The 19,235-nt window shown below is 35.3% G+C and overlaps 1 protein-coding gene across 1 annotated transcript in view; it reads left to right on the top strand.

Moving 5' to 3' along the window:
- IRAG1 (inositol 1,4,5-triphosphate receptor associated 1) overlaps positions 1 to 18,877 on the top strand; it is a 51,850-nt gene extending 32,973 nt beyond the window's left edge. The window contains exons 6-21 of the mRNA XM_010213191.2: positions 447 to 524; positions 927 to 976; positions 1,407 to 1,448; positions 2,421 to 3,020; positions 5,268 to 5,346; positions 7,007 to 7,127; positions 9,094 to 9,124; positions 10,332 to 10,472; positions 11,280 to 11,411; positions 12,144 to 12,285; positions 12,983 to 13,032; positions 14,361 to 14,468; positions 15,608 to 15,675; positions 16,079 to 16,198; positions 17,024 to 17,152; positions 18,374 to 18,877. Of these exons, the coding sequence (XP_010211493.2) occupies positions 447 to 524; positions 927 to 976; positions 1,407 to 1,448; positions 2,421 to 3,020; positions 5,268 to 5,346; positions 7,007 to 7,127; positions 9,094 to 9,124; positions 10,332 to 10,472; positions 11,280 to 11,411; positions 12,144 to 12,285; positions 12,983 to 13,032; positions 14,361 to 14,468; positions 15,608 to 15,675; positions 16,079 to 16,198; positions 17,024 to 17,152; positions 18,374 to 18,614 (2,132 nt within the window). The 3' untranslated portion in view covers positions 18,615 to 18,877. The remainder of the gene's footprint in view (positions 1 to 446; positions 525 to 926; positions 977 to 1,406; positions 1,449 to 2,420; positions 3,021 to 5,267; positions 5,347 to 7,006; positions 7,128 to 9,093; positions 9,125 to 10,331; positions 10,473 to 11,279; positions 11,412 to 12,143; positions 12,286 to 12,982; positions 13,033 to 14,360; positions 14,469 to 15,607; positions 15,676 to 16,078; positions 16,199 to 17,023; positions 17,153 to 18,373) is intronic.
- Positions 18,878 to 19,235: the final 358 nt, after the last annotated feature.

The raw sequence follows: 19,235 nt of genomic DNA, 5'->3' as shown, positions 1-19,235 counted from the left end.
TACTATTTTTCCTCCTCCCAAAGTGTTCATGAGGAACTTAAAATAGGTTTTAAAGTCTTATATATTTGACTTAACACAATTCTAATGAAATAGATTCCTTTCAGATTGATGAGGCTATATGCACTGCCCCTCCAAAAACGAGGAACAAACATAAAAGAATGATTCACGATGTACTTAGAAAAAGAGGAAAAATTAATTTAAAAATGCATTTTGCTCCAAAAAACTTCAAACAAGTTTTAAGACAGAATTTTGTTTTGAAGTGGCATTTCAAAACCTAATAAAAGCCTTTTTTTGTCCTAGTTTTCAAAGTTCCTCAGGAACAACTAGGCAATTGAAATGGCTTATCAAGCTGTGGACAAACATATGTCTTGAATTTTAAAAATTCAGAAACCACAAGCCGAGAAAACAAAATGACCTTATTTTGTTTTGTCTTTGTTTTAATGAAGCAGTTTCCCCTACGCTTAGTCCTAAAGTTTCACCAGTAGCATCTCGGAGCAACTCTCTCACTCTTCCAGTTCCATCAGGTAAAAATGAACACACAGGAGAATCTTTAAAACTCACCAAAAATGCATTTTTAGTATTTCTTGAAGTCAGACCCTATCCCTTCAGAAATATCTGTTCTTGTGTACAACAGACCTCGTGAATGCCAACATTATACGTTTTATATATTTTTGAATATTGTATTTTGTTCCTATGATGCAATTAGGGTACTTGTTCTTTATTTTTTAGTCCTTTTCAATAACTGAAGCTTTAATGGTCATTCACATACCATATTTTAGATTTTATTTTTCCCTTATAAATTTCATATATTATGCATTTAAATTTTGACCTTAATGTAGTGTATGTGGGTATGTCTGCATGTATTTGTTATTGCTCAGTAAATTTTGTAGCCAACAAATCAGGATTAATCATTTATGTCTTTCTAGGGTCTGATTTAGGTACAACCACTAGCGTAGAGTCAGTGTCTTCAGAGCAGGTAAGAAAAAGCTGACTACCCTGCACAGTATAGTAATCGTTGCACTGCCATATTATACTATACTGTCCTATTCATCCTTAAGTAAAGCAGGATGTTTTCATTATCATTTTGCATAGCAAGATAGGATCATTGACATGCTTTTTTCTGCCAAATGAGTGATAAATGTTAAGTCAGAAGACCAAAGTGCAGTAATGAGTTCTGAAGAATCAGAGAGAACTGTGAAGAACTGAAAAAGGGAAAGATCTAAAATCATACTAGTCTGTGGGGGGATAAATTCTGACAAATCTTCATAAATAATTGTTACAAGCAATGTTAAAAATGTTAAGATGTTTAAAATTCATCCATTAATCTTTATGTAAGATTTATAAGATTTTCCTCCACATTTATACTGCAAGACAAATAACTTTTCCCTCACCCACTTTTTTGCTAGAATAACAGAATTGGGAAAGAAGATGACAGGCACTCTACAGAGGTAAGCATTTTAAGAGGTTTGTCTGTTGCCTTACATTTCTGACAGAGTTGCCATAAACTGAAATACAGACCATACCAAAGTAGTCAAGCTTGGACACATGTTCTGCTGTGGAGATTGTAGCTGAATTACAGCCTGTGGTAATGCGCAAGATTTTGAATGATTTGCATGCGTTTGTTCAATGCACCTGCCTCAGTCATCTCTGCTGTATCACAGTGAGAATAGGAAGAGAAATATGCCACTACCTGCCTTGCTTAGCCCTAAAGTCTATAAGCAAGAGCCTTATCTCTGACTTCTAGCTCTTGTATTGTTTAAGCTGCCTGTCCTATGCACCTAATAAAACATGCAAATTACTTGTCCCAAGGCACAATAAAAGAATAGAGAATAAATTGTAATACAACTGAGAACTCCTTCAAAAATGTTAGAGCATTAAAAAAATATGGTATGGATTGATCAGACTATTGAAGTCTGTATTAATGAATCTTTCCAGGGCCATTTAGTTATATACAATTGAAAATACTAGTAAAAAGACAGGTAGAAAGGGACACAGAGACATGAGAAACGTGGAAGGAAAATAACAGTATGTGTACAAGCTCATAATTTTTTACTCTGGGAATTGAGGGGCTAATAGAAAACATAATCAAAGGTAGAAATCTGGAAACTTACAGTGCTAAAAGATACAGGGTTAAAGTTGTGTACCTGAGCAGACTTTAAAAAGAGAGGATGAGTAACTTGGCTATGTGAGATTGCTGTAATGGGCTCTGGAGTGAGAGGAGGTAATTTCAAAAATAGAAAGAAGAGATTCGTAATTTTTTCAAGTACTGTTTAAAAATCGCTTGTCAGCAGCATGTAGTTTAAAAGCAAATGACTCTAATAAAGAAAATGGCTCTTTAAAATGAAAATCTATCTTTGGGGCAGGGTAAAAGAGAAATTAGCACCTGTTTCTCTGTTTTATGTTTATCACTCTGCTTTCAGAATGCTGCAAAAGGATTAGTTGATCGACGGCTGAATGATCAAAGAAAGATTTCTCAGGGAAGATTGGTTCCTCGTTCTGCTGGTTTTGAAAACTCCAAAGAGAAACTCTCTGAACAAAAAGAAAACTTCGATCCACGTCAGCATATGGATCCTTTACCTAAATCTTCCACTGCAGGTAGTGATAATGGCAGAATGTCTCTTAACACTTCCATGAATGTGTGTGAAAGTGAACTTGGAAAACCATTCCTCAAGAAAGTAAAGGAAATTGATGTTCCTTTAAGAACCCACCTACTGGGACCAGGAATAGGAAATATAGACCAAAAACTAAAAATTTCTATTCCAGAAACTAGGGACCATAAAGTTTTGTGTAAACCTGAATTTAAAGTGTGCGGACTCCGTCCTCCTCTGCTACGAGCTGTGTCATGGGATAGCTTGGAGCCTGGACAGAAAGATAAAGCACCTTTTAAATTACCATCTGAGGAAGATAAAAGCATTACCGTTGCCAGTAAATCTGGCAATCAATTAAAAGCATCAGCATTCAAAGACCTCCAAATCCAAGTTCAACCCGTGAGAATGCAGAAACTCACAAAGCTCAGAGAGGTGAGTCCTGCTTATCAGTTGTATCCTGTTTTAAAAATACTTTTATATCTTACTCCTTTGAACTTGCGTATATCAGTTTTATCATTGAGAAATGTATGTTAATGCAGGGTGAAACAGCTTCAGCAAGATCCAGCCTAGCATTGTATCATATTTTTCCCTTTTCAATTTTACTAAATTGTAGACTAAGTTCTGTGGAATTACTCTATTCTTAATTCTGTTCAAGAAAATTTGTCTCTTCAAATATGCATCAACTATGCTCTTGCACATGCAGTTTTCGCCCCTAGGCATAACTGTCATACTGGTGTCAAAGACTAACAGAAAGGTGAGTATAAAGCACAATACATATTTTTTTGGATAGTGTGCATGACCTAATAAACAGGAAGCTGTTTATTAATGGTCATGTCATTTATTAAGCATACTGGGAAATAAAATGATCTATTTTGATTTCTAAAGAAAAATCGACATCTGAAAAATCTTTCCTTCCTGAGGATGTAACAACAAACATCTTGAAAAGGGGTATTTATGTTCTTGCATTTCCTTTTCTCCCCTGTGCTATGTTTTTATTGCTCCTTCAGAATTGTCCTTGGATCCAGAGGCCCTCGCATACTACTGGTTGATTAATTGATTTCTGAGTGGGCCGAGATCTGCATATAGGCAGAAATTTTTAACTGAAATTAGAAGACCGCTACCATACTTCTATTTAAGGGACTTGCAAGTCCCTGCGTGTCATATATTATTTGTAAATGTTCTTTGGATTTAGAAATTATTTTTACTTGGTTCACTTTACTGGTTCTGAATCTTCTGTACCTCCTAACATTCTCCCTTTAAGGGCAGTAGTCCTGTTCAGAATATTTCAAGAATATTGGCCTTTGAAGTAAAGCTAATTTGCAAGATCTCAGAGGATGGGATTTTTTTTTCTTACTACACATACTCAGAAAATGTCTGTGTGCCTAATGTTTTAGAACCGGTGTCCCTGAGAGCAAGAGCAGTTAGAGGATTGCCAGACTGACAGTTCCTAATTCTTGAAACATTGGAAAATTCAGCTTCATGAAAAATAAACTAGATGATAAAACCTAAAAATAATTCAGCCGTTAAATAATTGTCTGAAATAAGGTGATTGTTGAAATTAGGGATTAAACCCTAAGCATATTGAACTGAAATTACATTGAAAAAAGTAGAAATGGTATGAGATGACAGCAATATAAAGAAAATAACATGCGTATTTACAGCAGAAAGAATCTTTAAAGTGGGAAAAAAGTAGTAACTTTAGTCCGTAACAGCATGATAAGAACATTTTCTTATACCTCCAGTGGTTAATATTTTAAGATGAACACAATAGAGATATATGCAAAAAACTCCATTTGTACACTCAAGTTATTTCAATCACATCGTACTGCTTGGGTACGGCAACTTAGTTGTTCATCTTATCTTGTTTATATATTCTGAGTATACAGCTACTGGGAATTTTTTTACAGGCATTTGAGCCATTTAGTTTTGAATGTCTTATAAGTTGTTAAATACAAACGGTAGTTAGAATTGGAAAACAAATGCAACACGAGATACAATTCAAGTTAAGAGAGATTTGAACTCTGTGTCTAGAAGGAACTGTCTACTTTTAAAAAGTAGGTGCTTGTGGATTTTAAATAGATTTGAGAATATGAAAGTAGAAAGTGAGAAGACAGGAGAAGAAATTAGGAAACAAAGTTGAATCCTCCAGAGTACATTCTTCCTGCCTGTCAGGAAAGGTGTCAGAATACAGGAACAGTGAAGTATTAATTTGCAGCTACACCATGCTAAACTTGGGTGTGAGTAAATCCCATAGAATAAGTCAACAAAGTGGCAGTGTTATGTATGTCCCTTTTGAACTCCCCGATCCCCTCATTTGAGGTACTTGCTGATTATTAGAGCTACATTCAACTTTTATTTTTCATTGACTTTCATTTACCAAATAAAAATCAATTCTTATATATGAGTAATTAGCATGTTTTACAAATATTTATTTCTATGACCATTAATTTTGCTAATAAAAGTATGTACAACATTTTAAATATATCATGTTTAAGTATATATGTGTGTATCAAAATATTTGTGTGTGTGTATATAATGCAATATCATATCTAACTACAATTTAATACAATTTTCTACATTGTGTCTATTAACTAAAATGAATATTTAGTGTTCACGTTGCGGAGACACTTAAATTGACATTTCTAGTATGTTTATAAATGCTACTCTTTTTCTTAACAGGAGCATATTTTGATGAGAAATCAAAACTTAGTTGGACTTAAACTTCCTGAGCTTAGTGAAGCAGCTGAACAGGAAAAAGGTGCAGTATCGTAAAGGTGGAAGGAATGCTTGTTTATTAATCAGAGCTTTCTTCTAATTAATTGATATGGGGGAAAAAAAAGAAAATCTTGTTCTTGCACAATTATAGTGCTACTTGTAATGAGACAGTGCTTGGTTGCCACGTCCGCAGAGGTTTCCTGAAAGGAATACATCCTTCTATAGTCTTTCGAGTCTGTACAGGTGATAGAATCAGTTACGGTGCTTGTCCCAAAACTTGTCAAATCTTCTGGGATCTGAAGCAGTTGAAAGCTGGATAGGCAGAGATTCAAATCCCTTTCTCCTCCTTTGTCCTAACCTTATTCCAGAGTCAGAGCTTTGGAGTTCCCTGGGTGGCTGCTGCCGTTATAGATGTTCTTCAGTGAAGTTGTTTACACATGATAGCAGTCTACCTCAAAGCGGTGCTGTATTTTGGTTTTACTATTGATTTGACTACATTCACCTAGTCTTGAAAAGGTGCGTCATCTTATACATCAGCCCAGAGCATCCCTTTAGTCCTGTGCAGTGCTCTAACAGGGAAAAGCAGTGGAAGGATACTGTGTGAGAGGTGCAATGTGTTGTATGCTTTGGGCTGTTTCATAAGAGCTTAAAGTTTTGGTTACACAGGGAGATGACACAGATACTGCAGCTCATATTATCTCTGAAAAGAATCTCATCTTCAGTCTGTATAAAGCAAGATTAAAAGATGCACTTTATCCTCTTCCTCTATTTAGTGATTTTATCTTTGGATTCTTAGATATGGTAGCATTGTTCTTGTTACTTTGCTAATATATCATCTCCCAGAATTTTGTTGGTGGGCTGTGTTTTGAATTTGAGTGTGTAAAGCAGTTGCCATTTCACCAGTCTGCTGTATAATTTTGGCAGATCTTAAACTTGTAAGTGGAAAAACATTGTCAAATACTAAGAATTACTTTACCCAGCTTTTTAGCCAAGGTCTCATGAGCGTCACAAACCCTTTTAAGGCAACTGTTGTTTTCAATGGTAATCAGAGAGTTAAAGGTCAGCTCCATGTCCCCAGTGGGGAAAACAAGTGAGAGGTCAAATCTTCTGTTTATTTGATAGGGAGACTTACTTCCTTGAATTGTCATGATAGCCACTTGATGTTTTTTGACTGAAGTAATAATTTGCTTAAACAATAGGAAAGAGGCAGCTACTTCATTACTATCTTACGAATCAAATATACTGACTCCATCGTTTTATTCACAATGTCAAATTATTATGATAGTAGCACTGCGTTGCAATTACAGAAGTTTACATTGGTGAAATCCATTGGAGCTGTTACATCGTTAGGCAGGCTTTTTATGTAATATATGTAAATGTATGATGTCCTTTATGCAGAAAGAAGGACAATTGTTACTTGTGTTGTCACTGCTCGAAGATAGATGGGTGGTCTTTATTTTAGCAGTAAAGAAGAGATGAGTGATGTATCACCATGTGCACTAAAGCAAGTAACATTTAGTACTAGAGGATGGGCAACCATTCGTTATGGTTCATTTTTGCTTCCAGGAAATCAGGGGTGAAATTGCCATTGACTTCAAACAGGACACAGTTAGGTTAGTAGGTCCCGTTTGCTTGTGAGGTGCTTACTTTATTGTTAATGCATAGGTTTTCAAGTGATTATTTTTCTCTGAAAATGTCTTTAGGTCCTTCACCTCTCCCCTCCCCCACTGAAGAGGAAGAGACAAAGAGCAGCTCGGATGTCATGCCCAGCATTCCTGATCTATTGCTGCGAAAACTGCGAGTGCACAAATCCCTTCCTGGAAGGTAAAAACGTCATCAGAGGCAGCAAGAGAACATGTTGAAAGTGCACTAATGGTCTCCAATGAGCTCCCATTCTGGAATTTGTGCTTGTCAGAACCTAATGAGTAGAGGGTCGGCATCTTAAATTGTACAGTGCAGATTTTCTGAAAAGTTTGGGGAATGCGCTGTCTTCCAGGAACTGGGCACTTTAGAAAAATTTCTGAGTTTGGTGTAAAAAAGTCTTAGCCCTAATTTCCATCCTGCAAGTACATTTTTATACAGGTTTTCTACTGGTCTGAATGCTTGTTTTCAGGAGTGTTGTCACAGATATAATTCATATTGAAAATGTTATTTTTCAATGTTCATATTGAAAATTTGCTCCAAAAGCAATCAGGCCGGATAATGCCTTCCAATAATAACATTTGGGAGTGTGAGGGTTCTGCAAGGTTTTTTTCTGCAAGTTTCCTTGTGATGATTTTTCACGACTTTGTTGTTTTTTTTTTTAAAAAAAAAAAAAAAAAGAAGTTAAAGGACTTGCCGAATCTCTGATCTTGGTACATGCAGGCAGTCAGCTATTAGTACAGGTTGCTTAACATTTGCTGTGGTTCAGTATTTTCTCACTTTCCACTTTTTCAATCTGAGTAGTATGCCTGCATGTTACAGATGTACTGCAGTGCAAAATCTTATAATACCATATGAACCCATAGCTAAAGATACACTGTGTGGTGTAACTATAGCCAAGGAGGTCTCTAGTCTGTACTCCTCCGAGGTGGAGTCAGAATAGATCAAAGGCATTTGTCCAAACATTTAGAAATGCAAATATTCCCTCTGATTGGAGTTTACTGTCATTTGAATGACATTTTTATGATAGAATTTAAGTAAGATTTCCTTTTGGGAGAGATTTATGTTTAAAACAACACAGACGTCTACAATTAGTGTTTTCCTCTGACCCGAGAAATATGGGAAGAAAGCTGAAGTGAAGCATTCATCACCACATGCCTTTCCTACTTTGCACCATTAACATCTTCAGTTATTGAACAAACTTTCTTTTACACTTTTACATTCACTAATTAAATAGGTATATCTTTGTAAAGTATCTCTGCTTATTTTCATATAAGGTACCAATAGAATGCAGTTAAGCATCTTATTCCTGTAGAAACTTCTTTAAGGAAATAAAACCATAAGAAAAAATACTTACTAATCATTAGAAACAATTCCAAACATGTATTTGGTCAGAATTATTCCTAGTTTCATCTGTGCATTTTTACATCTTAAATACCGTGGCCTATGATAATTTGAAGCAGCAAACAGGTGTTTTTGGTCAAACAGGTGTTCTCTGTGCAAGCGAATTCAATAGTGAACACTTTTTATGGGAGAACTGTTATATACAAACTTTAATTGAATGCATGAGACGAGGAAGCTCTAAGAGACTATTGCTGGTTGTAATCAAATAGTCCAAAGAAGAATTTACTAAGCAAGTATAAAATAGGTAAATGATGAACTGGCTTTGGAAATCACAAAATATGTTTTTTGATATCATCAGATAAAATTCTTTGATCAATAGGATTGCTCATTCTACTGAATAAATGCATATTTAACTTTTACACCTATTGTACATCTGAGGTTTCAGCTGTTCAAAGAAGGAAAACGGGTAAAGATAATAAATCACTAGCAATACCAAGCCAATGCTTTATGACTTGTTATTTTGCTCAATTTATCACAACATAGTGCCGACATATCTTGCAGGCTTCCAAAAACTGTCGTACGTTTAATTCAATATACCGGTGATACTGTACTCTTACTAAACAAACAAAAACAAGTAGTTTAGCTTTCACAGATTCAATTGAATTAGTTAAATACTGTTTTTACAATAAAACAAAATATTTAAGGGGAGGGTTTTTTACAAGTTGTTCTTTTCAATTCAGTATTTAAATCTTTGTTTTAGAGAAAAATATTATTAAAATATCAATTATTTTGTTTTTATTTCTAGCTCCCCTCCACTTACCGAGAAAGAAGTTGAGGTAAGTATGGTCTTAAAATTTTAGACTACAAAGGGGCCACTGCTGTATGTTTTACTCTAATCTGAATTATATATTCTGTAACTCATGATTGATTTAATGTCTTTCGGTGATGCAGAATAAACTTTGTTCCTTAACAAATTACTTCAGTGGTTCATTATCCTTACACTTGCAATCCGTGACTATTTCCAAATTTGAATTTGTTGCTGAAGTGGATTAAGTGTAATCTAGATTATGCTCGTGGTTTAACTGCACCTTTAATTCTGTATGCCTCAATTTTAAGTGCATGCTATAAATCTAAAGGTGGTTATTGGAACTAGAAATGGGATTCTTTTTGCCAAAAAATATTCTTGAGGAAAAAAATATACAGAGATCCATCAAATTAACAAGTGTGATTTAGTGAAAGGAGGACCATTACCCCAGACAGCACAAGTGTGGAAAAAAAAAAGAAAAAAACTTGAAGAATTAGGAGAAAACAAAACACATGCTTTTATATTCTTAATAAAATATAACTTCATTTTGGTATTATCATATATTTAAATTTTTTAAGCTTTGAAACTAAATAAGACTATGTTCTGAGTTGGTTTACATTTTTGCTTTTAGCCAATAGAAGTTTTGGGAAAGTGAAGAAAAAGATCTTTATTTACATAATTCCAATCACATTGAACTATTGGTGTCTTGTGCTTTGTAAATTATTAATCCTAAGAAATAATACACCTGGTAAAGAAACACTCTTTAAAAGCAACATTCAAGAGAATAAAAATGTTAACACTTAATCTTTTGCTGGCTTCAGTGGTAAGTGTTTATCTGTAAGGTAAAACAATGTTAATGGTGAGCTCATCCCTGGACTTCCTCTGCATGGACTATCTGTTTAAAAACCTTGGGGACCCTTGGAGGAAGTCCAGCTAGAAAACATCCATTGTGATTCTGATACTTCCCTCATTGTGGCTACGCTGCTCCACTGATCTTCCAGAAAAGCATTCAGGAAAAGCGGCAGCAACACATTCATTTGTATTTTAGAGGAAATAAGGAAAATTGTTTTTGAAACAATCTAGCTTTTCAGATATTTCAGATTTTCATTCCCATATTTATTTAAGCATCAACATTAATGAAATATACTTTGTGCATGAGACATTGTTTGAAATCTTTACATTTCAGTGATGCTACATAAAAATGCCTTTTATTTATTTTATTTTCTTAATCCATACAGAATGTGTTTGTGCAACTTTCCTTGGCTTTTAGAAATGATAGTTATACATTGGAAGCTAGAATTAACCAAGCAGAGAGAGAGAGGAATCTTACTGAAGAGAATGCTGAGAAGGAACTGGAAAACTTTAAAACAGCCATTACGGTAAGAAAAAAAGAGTAATTTTTCTAAAGTATAGCACATATTTACATGCATGTGCACATGCACATTTTAAATATGTGACTGAGCTTGCTTGTACCAATTATAAATTCAAACCCAAACTCCATTTTCTGCTGCTGTAGCTCATTACAGGAAAGCCCTTGCTACTGTACTGAAGAGTAAAAAAGTGTTTTCCCCCACAGTGAGCCAGTGGGGGACAGGGAGGCAACACAAGGAAATTGCTGTACTTCTACTAACATACTTCAAGGATAAATATTGTGAATTTTCTGTTAGGTTCTTGAAATAAGCCTGGGGCAAAGTTACATATGTAGAACTGCAGTTTAAGGACTGATCTATGGTGATAAGACCTCTATTTAGCAATAAATTTGAGGTGTCCAGTTAGGCAAGATATTGAAATGATTTTAATCCTACATCATGAGATCTGTAGCTTGAAAAGCTTCTTAACTGAAGGCAATAGAAAGAGGTAAAGGAAATACAACAGTAAGGATTACTTTTAATCCCAGGACCAGGTTATGGCCCTGAATGTTTTTATACTTCATGTATGATAACTGTTATGCTTTTCAGCAACAGTATTGTAAATATGCACAACCTGCAAACACCTTTAAAGATATGCCCGCGGCAGGTCACAAAGCACTATCCTGCAACAGCAACAGCGCTAGCACAATTATCTTTGGGGCTGATTTGCCCACAGGTAGTTCTTCTTAGACATGTCTGTGCAACTCCTGTGGCTCAGGCCAGCTCATCTGTACTAAAGGCAACATGATGTCACTCTGACATGTATTTTAACTTCAGTCTTCAGCTGGCTTATGGCATCACTGTGAACACAGAGAAGCTTACCAGAAGCTGCTGGAGGATATTGCAGTGCTGCGTCGTCTGGCTGCTAGACTGTCTAGCCGTGCTGAAATGGTTGGAGCTGTTCGCCAAGTAAGAATATCCCAGTGTGTAACATGCATCCTGACTGCACACACTCTCTCTTTTTCACCCAGAGCTGTAAGATGTTTTAGCCCTTGGAATTTTCATTTTTACAGACTTATAATATTTAATCATAGTATCAGGTAAGGCATAATTCAATGAGGAAATAGAATTCAAAGAGAAGGAGTTGATCCATGAAGCTATTAAGCATCTGTACAAGAGAAGCAATTATGTTATTCAAAGCTATATTCATGGTAAGAAACATTTTAAAATCAGTGGAACAAAAATAAGAATGTCTTTTCTGGGTCAATATCTCATCTAGATCAGTAACTTGCCTTTGGCAATAGCTTATGTCAGACAACTGTAAAACGTATAAGAAGAGAGAAATTATAGATGAGAACATAGCAATATCATCTCATCCCCAATTCAAAACTATTGCTTCTACCTACTAAAGCAAGTAGGCTCATGTCAGTGACTAAGGCTTTTGACAGTTCAAAAACAAATGCAAATCTGCTGCATAACAGGCGCACAGACAGGCAACATATAAGATAAATCGTGACATTCTCTGGACATATATTACTGCATTTGTGTTCTAAATAGCTTAGACGATTTTGGTTTTGGAGGTACCAGTAGCTCTTCATGAGTGATTATTGTAGGTTTGGCCCTTATGTAGACATAGAAGCATGTTATTTGTTTGAGAAGTGTAGAAGTTCCCTGAGTGTTCTCCCCTCTTTTTTTGCTTAGGAGAAGCGTATGTCAAAGGCAACAGAAGTGATGATGCAATATGTGGAAAATCTGAAAAGAACGTATGAAAAGGATCACGCTGAGCTAATGGAGTTTAAGAAACTTGCCAATCAGAATTCTAGCAGAAGCTATGGTGCTGCTGGTAAAATAAATAAATAAATAAAATATTCAAGGGTTTGTCTTCTCTCTAGACAGAGAAGTATCTAGTTCTGTTTATCAGAAAAAGTATCATGAATCTGTTCTGCAGAAATAGATTTCAAAAATATATGGTTGTAACAGCACAGAGATTTTGTGTTCTCGAACCATACTTAATGCTCTAGTACAGTAGTACAGTAATGTAAAATCCTTATCGCTTACAAGGTTCTGATAGGATCCAAAAATGTTTGTTTGGATTCTTTTATATATATATATATATATATATATATATATGTATATATGTGGCCTATGACTTTTTCGTACATCTACCTCTGAGATGACAGATGCTGGCAAAATTTTATTATTAAAAAATGTATTTACAACCTTTCCTAGACTGATGGAAACTTAAGTATCAATATTTTTCATTTGGAAAAACTGGCTTATGTAGGCAAATAGTAGTCTAGTCTGTGATCTCAGTAAAGATGGTAATGGTTTCCCTTTGTGCAGGTACAGCAATTTTCTACAGATGTAACTGAGGCCTGAAGTGTATAACAGAAAAATATACAGTCACTATAAACAGGGTATAAATACAGTATACCTGAGTTCGAAATATAAGCAAGGATATATGTTTATATACTATTCATTTTATTTGTAGATACTCATATAATCTAAGACTGTTGTTTATCTGCTGTTTTTTAATGCAGAAGATGGAGTACCTCGGTCATCTAGATCCATGTCCCTTACTGTTGGAAAGGTAAAAAATGGAACCATCTTACATGAATTTTTTTATGTAGTGAAATGTCTTTGTCTATCCACATTCAATTTTATAGTCTGTATTCAAACCGTAGTCCTGGTAAATTCTCAATATTGTTCATGTAATTTAGTGCAAATCTTGGATACTTGATTAAGAATGAAAGTAGGCAATAATGATAATGCTTGGCTATGAAATTGAAAGTAATTATGGAGCTTCTGTATTTAAGAATAATTCTATCCCAGGTCACATATCTGTGCTGCACAAAATGGCTCAGGTCCTGTGCTTTGCTCTAGTTCTTCCGAGTTTTTATAGAAGCTGAACTATTGGATCTAAGCCTTACAATGGGATATGGGGTTCTAGGAACATACCATTTTTATTATCTTACTAATAATACCATGTTCACAGGTAGAGTAGATCCCGCTTAAAATGATAGGATGGGTAGGGTAGGTAGCCTCTTCTAAACATGCTAGATCTGTAAATCTGTGATTAATTCCTTTTACATAGTTATCCAGAGCAGAAAACTAGAAATGTGTTTGGATATGCATTATGATTAAGCTGTTAGATGCTACCTGTACTTTTTTTTTTTAATAAGTGGGATCCATAGGTTGCATTTCATAGGATGAGGTATTTTGTCTCTTACAGAGACAAAAGAAAAGCTAACAACAAAAGCTTATTTCTTATTTGGTCTATACTTGAGCTATAATATGTATAACTAGTATGTGTTTATCGTACAAAGAATTTTCAGTGCCTTTGGGAAATGTAAGCAGTGTCACATGAAGCTACATAGATATTTAAAAACTCAAGGGTGTGGGGGAGAAGACTCTGTTCTTTTGGGGAGAGAGCGGATGTTTTTGTTTCTGTAAGTAATAATATGTCATTATATAATTAATAAATATATCATAATGGGTACATAGCAAGAGAAGAGTTTCATGTGCAGCTTCATTATTTCCTGACATTGTGACATTGGCATGTTTCCCAGGATGGTTGTACATCTGGCTTAACAAAAGAAAATAGCTTATATCAATTCAGAACGTATCTACTGTGTGACTTAGACTGTCGGGCTTTCTGTGTGAAGGAGAAAGACTTTTGTCCCTGTACAAGCACCCATTTCTCACTAAGCACATACCATACCAGCTAGTACTATAGGAAGGAAGTCTGGGGAGAAGACCACAGCACTAACTGTCCTTTATCTTAATTTTGCACTCAACTCTTTTTTCTCCCAAGAGATTCTTCCCAACATTAACCTGCATTTTTGCCACACCTGTTGACCTATAGAATTGTTCTGCCTACCTTGTTTTATGATAGAAAAAAAATGTTGTTTTTCACAGAACATGCCTCGGAGGAGAGTCAGTGTTGCTGTTGTGCCTAAATTTAACTCGTTAAATATTCCTGGTCAGTCACCAACAGCTTCACCTATACCTTCAATGCCGTCCCTGGTAAGTAAAGCATACAAGTCAACATGCTACCTTTTGTCTAAAACCCCTTTTGAACAGGACTAATCTTTTGTTTGTGAAAAAAAGTAAGCGCTTTCATTAATATTGTTTGTCCGGGGAAGAGGAGTGATTAAAGGTAATTCCTGTTGTATAAGGACCTAGCCTTTCAAGATCTATCGCTACAAATTTCTTAGCATTGAGGGTGACAGAGCACTGGAACAGGCTGCCCAGAGAGGTTGTGGAGTCTCCTTCTCTGGAGATCTTCAAAACCCGCTTGGACACAGTCCTGTGCCACGTGCTCTAGGTGACCCTGTGTGTGCAGGGGGGTTGGACTAGATGATCTCTAGAGGTCCCTTTCAACCCTAAGCATTCTATGATTCTATGATTCTATGAAAATGATCACCTTGAGGTAATAGGGCCTACTTTTGTACAGAGGCACTAGACACAAGATGAGGCAATTTGTCTTTTAATTTATGGTAATGTGCTGGAAAGTAGTAGTAAAAATGGCTGTCTAGACAAGAAGAAAATTTTTTATTAGAATCCCTAGAAGATACTTCGGTAATGTGGTAGCTTCTAGTCATTGTCACGAAGTCCAGCAAGTAGATAAACATGTAATTATCTATAGAAATGTGTGCTAGAACCTCTGACTCTCTGTTTTAAAGAACATGAATAAGTTAATTGAGAATCTAATCTGGACCTAAATCTACAAATTCTCTTCAGGAAAAATGCCAGGGATTATGGCCTTCCAAGGATGAGCTAAGATGACACATACCCTGAAAATCCAACAGTTTCTGTTTTCCAAATTAGGACTGTTTAAATGGGGTTTTGCTGACAAGCTAAATCCTTTTTATCCTTTTTTTTTTTCTTTTTTTCTTTCTTTAATTCCCTTAAAAACTCAGCTAACAAATGAATCTTCCTAGGATACTATGGAGAGAAGTGTCCAGTGATCAATAGATGAAGAAGAAAGAGACTAGGTATTTGAAGAAAATAATTATGGTAGACAGGCGCTGCAATGTTCAAGTTAATTTGAGTGTGTGAGGAGAGAAAAAAAAAAAAGGCAGCACATTGAATGCCATTTTACTGAAGACTCATTTGAAATTATTTTGTGAGTATAACTTTTGTTGCCATCTTTCAATTTACAGTCAGAATCTCCCAATAATGGAAGGAGCAATCTAACATCTACTCCTGTTCTGCCAGCACTTTTAGAGAAGTGAGTTTTCTCTAAATCTTTTCAATACACATTAAATCCTTATATGAGATGAAAATGTCACTCTGTGAGGAAATTATACTAAGGCATAAGGTATGGAAGACAGTGACATAATATTGACTTTTGTTGATAACTATTTTTCTACATAACCTTTGCTCCTTTGATCTTGTATTACTTTGTGCCATGACTGTGCATGTTCTCTCACGTTTACGTGTGCTGTCATAAACCAGTTTGCATTGAAATTTCATGAGTCATTCCATGCGTTTACTTAGTACTGCTTTTAGAACAAAATAGTAGTTATATGAACAAGCAACACAGAATTGTTTTGCTGGAAGTCATGTATATCTACAAATTTCCGAAACACTTGGTGTTATTTTCACTTTCTCTGTTTCTTTCATCTTTGCAGTGGAAAGTCTAATGGAGAGGCTGACTGTGAAAACTCTGCCTCTGTGTTAACACAGAGTGTATTGGAAGAGATCAGTCCTGAAACTAAAGCCAAGATAGAGGAGGAAGCATATAACAAAGGGTGAGGATATCTTAAATGATCTAAATCTGTAAATATGTGTTTTTAAGAGCTGTGGTTTTAGCAAGGTATTTTTAAACATAAAATAGGTAATATAATCAATACCAGTCCCAAGAACATGAGCAACACTGGACCAATGTGCAATCTTTCTTCAGTGAGCATCATTCATTGTATTTGTAGTGATTCATTTTTATCTACAGTAATATAGTAATTATTATGTTAATAATATTCAGCTTCATGGAAAGATAATCTGAAACAACTGCTTAAAATATTTTTTTCCTGAAAAATAGATATGGAGATGAATAAAGAGTAGATATTAACTTTTGCAGTAAGATCATGGCCTGCAGGTGGCAAAGTGGTTTGCACAGCAAGGTTTGAAATAATTAAGTTTCTGGATCTGTCCGTTTCCAAATGCCAAGCAAAGAACTTTGTATTATGTGAGGCATGGGACAAAAGTTTTGATTTCATACCACAGAAACCAAAAAGTCGTCTATCTTTAGCATTGATTTGCATTTATGCTTCAGAGAAGAAAAATCAACCCAAATAAGCAAGATATTATATTGCTCCTATACAATACTCAGGAATTGTGTTCTGTTGAGAACTATAGCCTCTCTTTCTTTTACAGGAAGATAGATTTTTGTAACAGAGCTAATGTAATCTGCTACGGGAGAGTGGTTATGGTGCAGAGCATGTTCGTGGCCTCTTGCCCATGTTGATTGTTCCTTAATGTTGCAGCATCTCTGATACTTGTGTTTTACTGCATGTAATAGATATATGGCATGTCATGAACAGTGTTCTAGACTAAGAAAAATGCTTTGCCTGTTAAAGCTATCAGGAAGGCTTGAAGAAAACCAAAGAACTTCAGGAATTGAAGGAAGAAGAAGAGACACCAAAAGAGAGTCAGGATGAGCATGAAGAAAGTGAAAATGAAGATGAGATAAAAAAACTGAAAAGCAGGTGAGACCATGGTGTAATATGCTTACATGCTGATCCTTTTCCCTGGTTGAGGTACTGAACTTTTATGTTATTATATTGACATTTGCTTCCAATCTAGGATTTGAAATAATCACACTTTCATAAAAAGCTATGTTTCAAGAAAATACAGTAACAAATGTAAAACCTTTTAGTTTGGCATTTTCAATTGAAACTGTATGTTGATGTTTGTACATCAAGGTGCTTTATCCTAATTGGGTTCCTTTTCTGATTTGAGATAAAATATATCCTACAGAAGGTCGTTAAATGCTAAAATGTCTCTCCCAGTGGGCATGCATTGTCTTAGGGAAGTTTTAATTCTATTCAGAGATGAGTCTTTCAATATATGTATAAGGTGAATGCAGATTAACAGAAATTTTTCATCATGCGCTCTGACTTGGACAGGCAGCTGCCTGGTCCTTTAGAACCTGTATAGATGCTGTAGAAGAGCACTGTGCTGCAGTTAAAATACCCTGCTTTTCAGTGGAAGAATGTATTTATTACCTTCATCAGTATCCAGTGATGTTCCTCCACTGTGGGGGTTCTTGAATCCTTGGCTTATCATCATTCCAACTGAAAATATGTTCTGAAATGTTCGATTGTTCTTGAGGTTATTTGAGTTTGTTCGGTGGCTCTACCAACTCTATTCTCAATATATCTTGAATTTCCTGCATGTTAAAAGCAGAGACTTCTAGATTGCAGGGAAATTGAAGGCTGGCTGAAGAAAATAATGTGTCCAATCATAAGCTAAGGTAGGGATCCCTATCTGATCCTAAAGGACTAATTCCAGGTTTATTGCGATTTTAAATATCTGCTAATTTGATATTCAAATCGTGTTCAGAAAGATGGCCACCCCACTGCCAGTCATGAAACTCCATACTATGAAATGTTTTCTTTCTAATAGTTTAACTGAGCAAGCTGTGAATGAAACAGAATTTGAAAGCTTATCAAGTTCTGAGGTTATCCTGTTGTCAGACAGGAGAAATAGAAGTCAAGTTTATGGCTTGATATTTGTCCTTTGCCCTTACATATCTTGCAAATACCACCAGTATTTGAGTCTGCAGCTCTTTGTGAAATAACTTAGCAATGTGGTTGTTCTCTAATAAGGTGTTTCTTTTTGAAAGAAAGATAGTGCAACGTACAATTATGAAATTCCTCAAATTTAAAAGCTTAATAAAATCAATTTGTGCTTTTTTCATTTTACAGCAGACTTGAAGTCATCATTAATTATTTACATATACTGTATCCCAAACTGTGTAAAAACTGGAATGTGATATGGCTTGTAGTGCCTGCGTTAATCATTTTTGCTGTGGTGTTATGGATCTACCATTCATACAACTCCTGTGATGAAAAATCAGAGGGACCTGAAGGAAAGGCCAGCTGTTCTGCTGCCCATCAATATTCCTGGTGGAACTCAGGATTTCGGCACGAACAACGCACTGAATAATAAAGGAACAAACACATTTATGGTACCCGAGCAAGTACACATGTTAGAACACAGTTAAAGGTAGCACTTAGTCATCTTTCTGGCTCTTAAATGTGATCTGTTAAGACACATGAGTTACTCAGCACAATCAGGTTTGGAGATGCATTGTGAACACAGCTTGCCAAAAGACTATCTGATAAATACTTCTGTCTGTCCATCCTGCTAATTGTAAATGAATAATTGGAATAAAGTAGTATTCAGTCATGATAAGGTTGTGTCAGTAATCAGCAACTACCAAGATATTTAAAAGGAATATTTGCACAAGACATTGATGTCTGTCTTATGATTTTGAAGAAAATCAAAAACTACATTTGCAGAGTTGCTTACTTTACCTTAGTATTTCCAGAATTTATTGATTATTGGTGAAGTATTACTGACATTTAAGTCATTTGGTTTTTAATAGTCTGTTTTTTTTATTCACAATTATTGGGTAGAAATAGAAGGCCTTTCATGGAAGGTAAAATTATATTATCAGACCGAATGTATTGCTGATATAATTTCATAAGAGAAATTGTCTCTATAATTTAAATGAAGTGCTAGTACAAACACATATACATTTTATGATATACTTTAAGAATAGGA

The sequence above is a fragment of the Tinamus guttatus genome, unplaced genomic scaffold (assembly GCF_059628265.1).
Source record: "Tinamus guttatus ecotype Peru unplaced genomic scaffold, ASM5962826v1 Tinamus_guttatus_pri_ptg000240l, whole genome shotgun sequence".
NCBI classification, from domain to species: Eukaryota; Metazoa; Chordata; class Aves; order Tinamiformes; family Tinamidae; genus Tinamus; species Tinamus guttatus.
The sequence above is the reverse complement of the archived record's forward strand: the minus strand, read 5'-3'. Positions and strand labels throughout refer to the sequence as shown.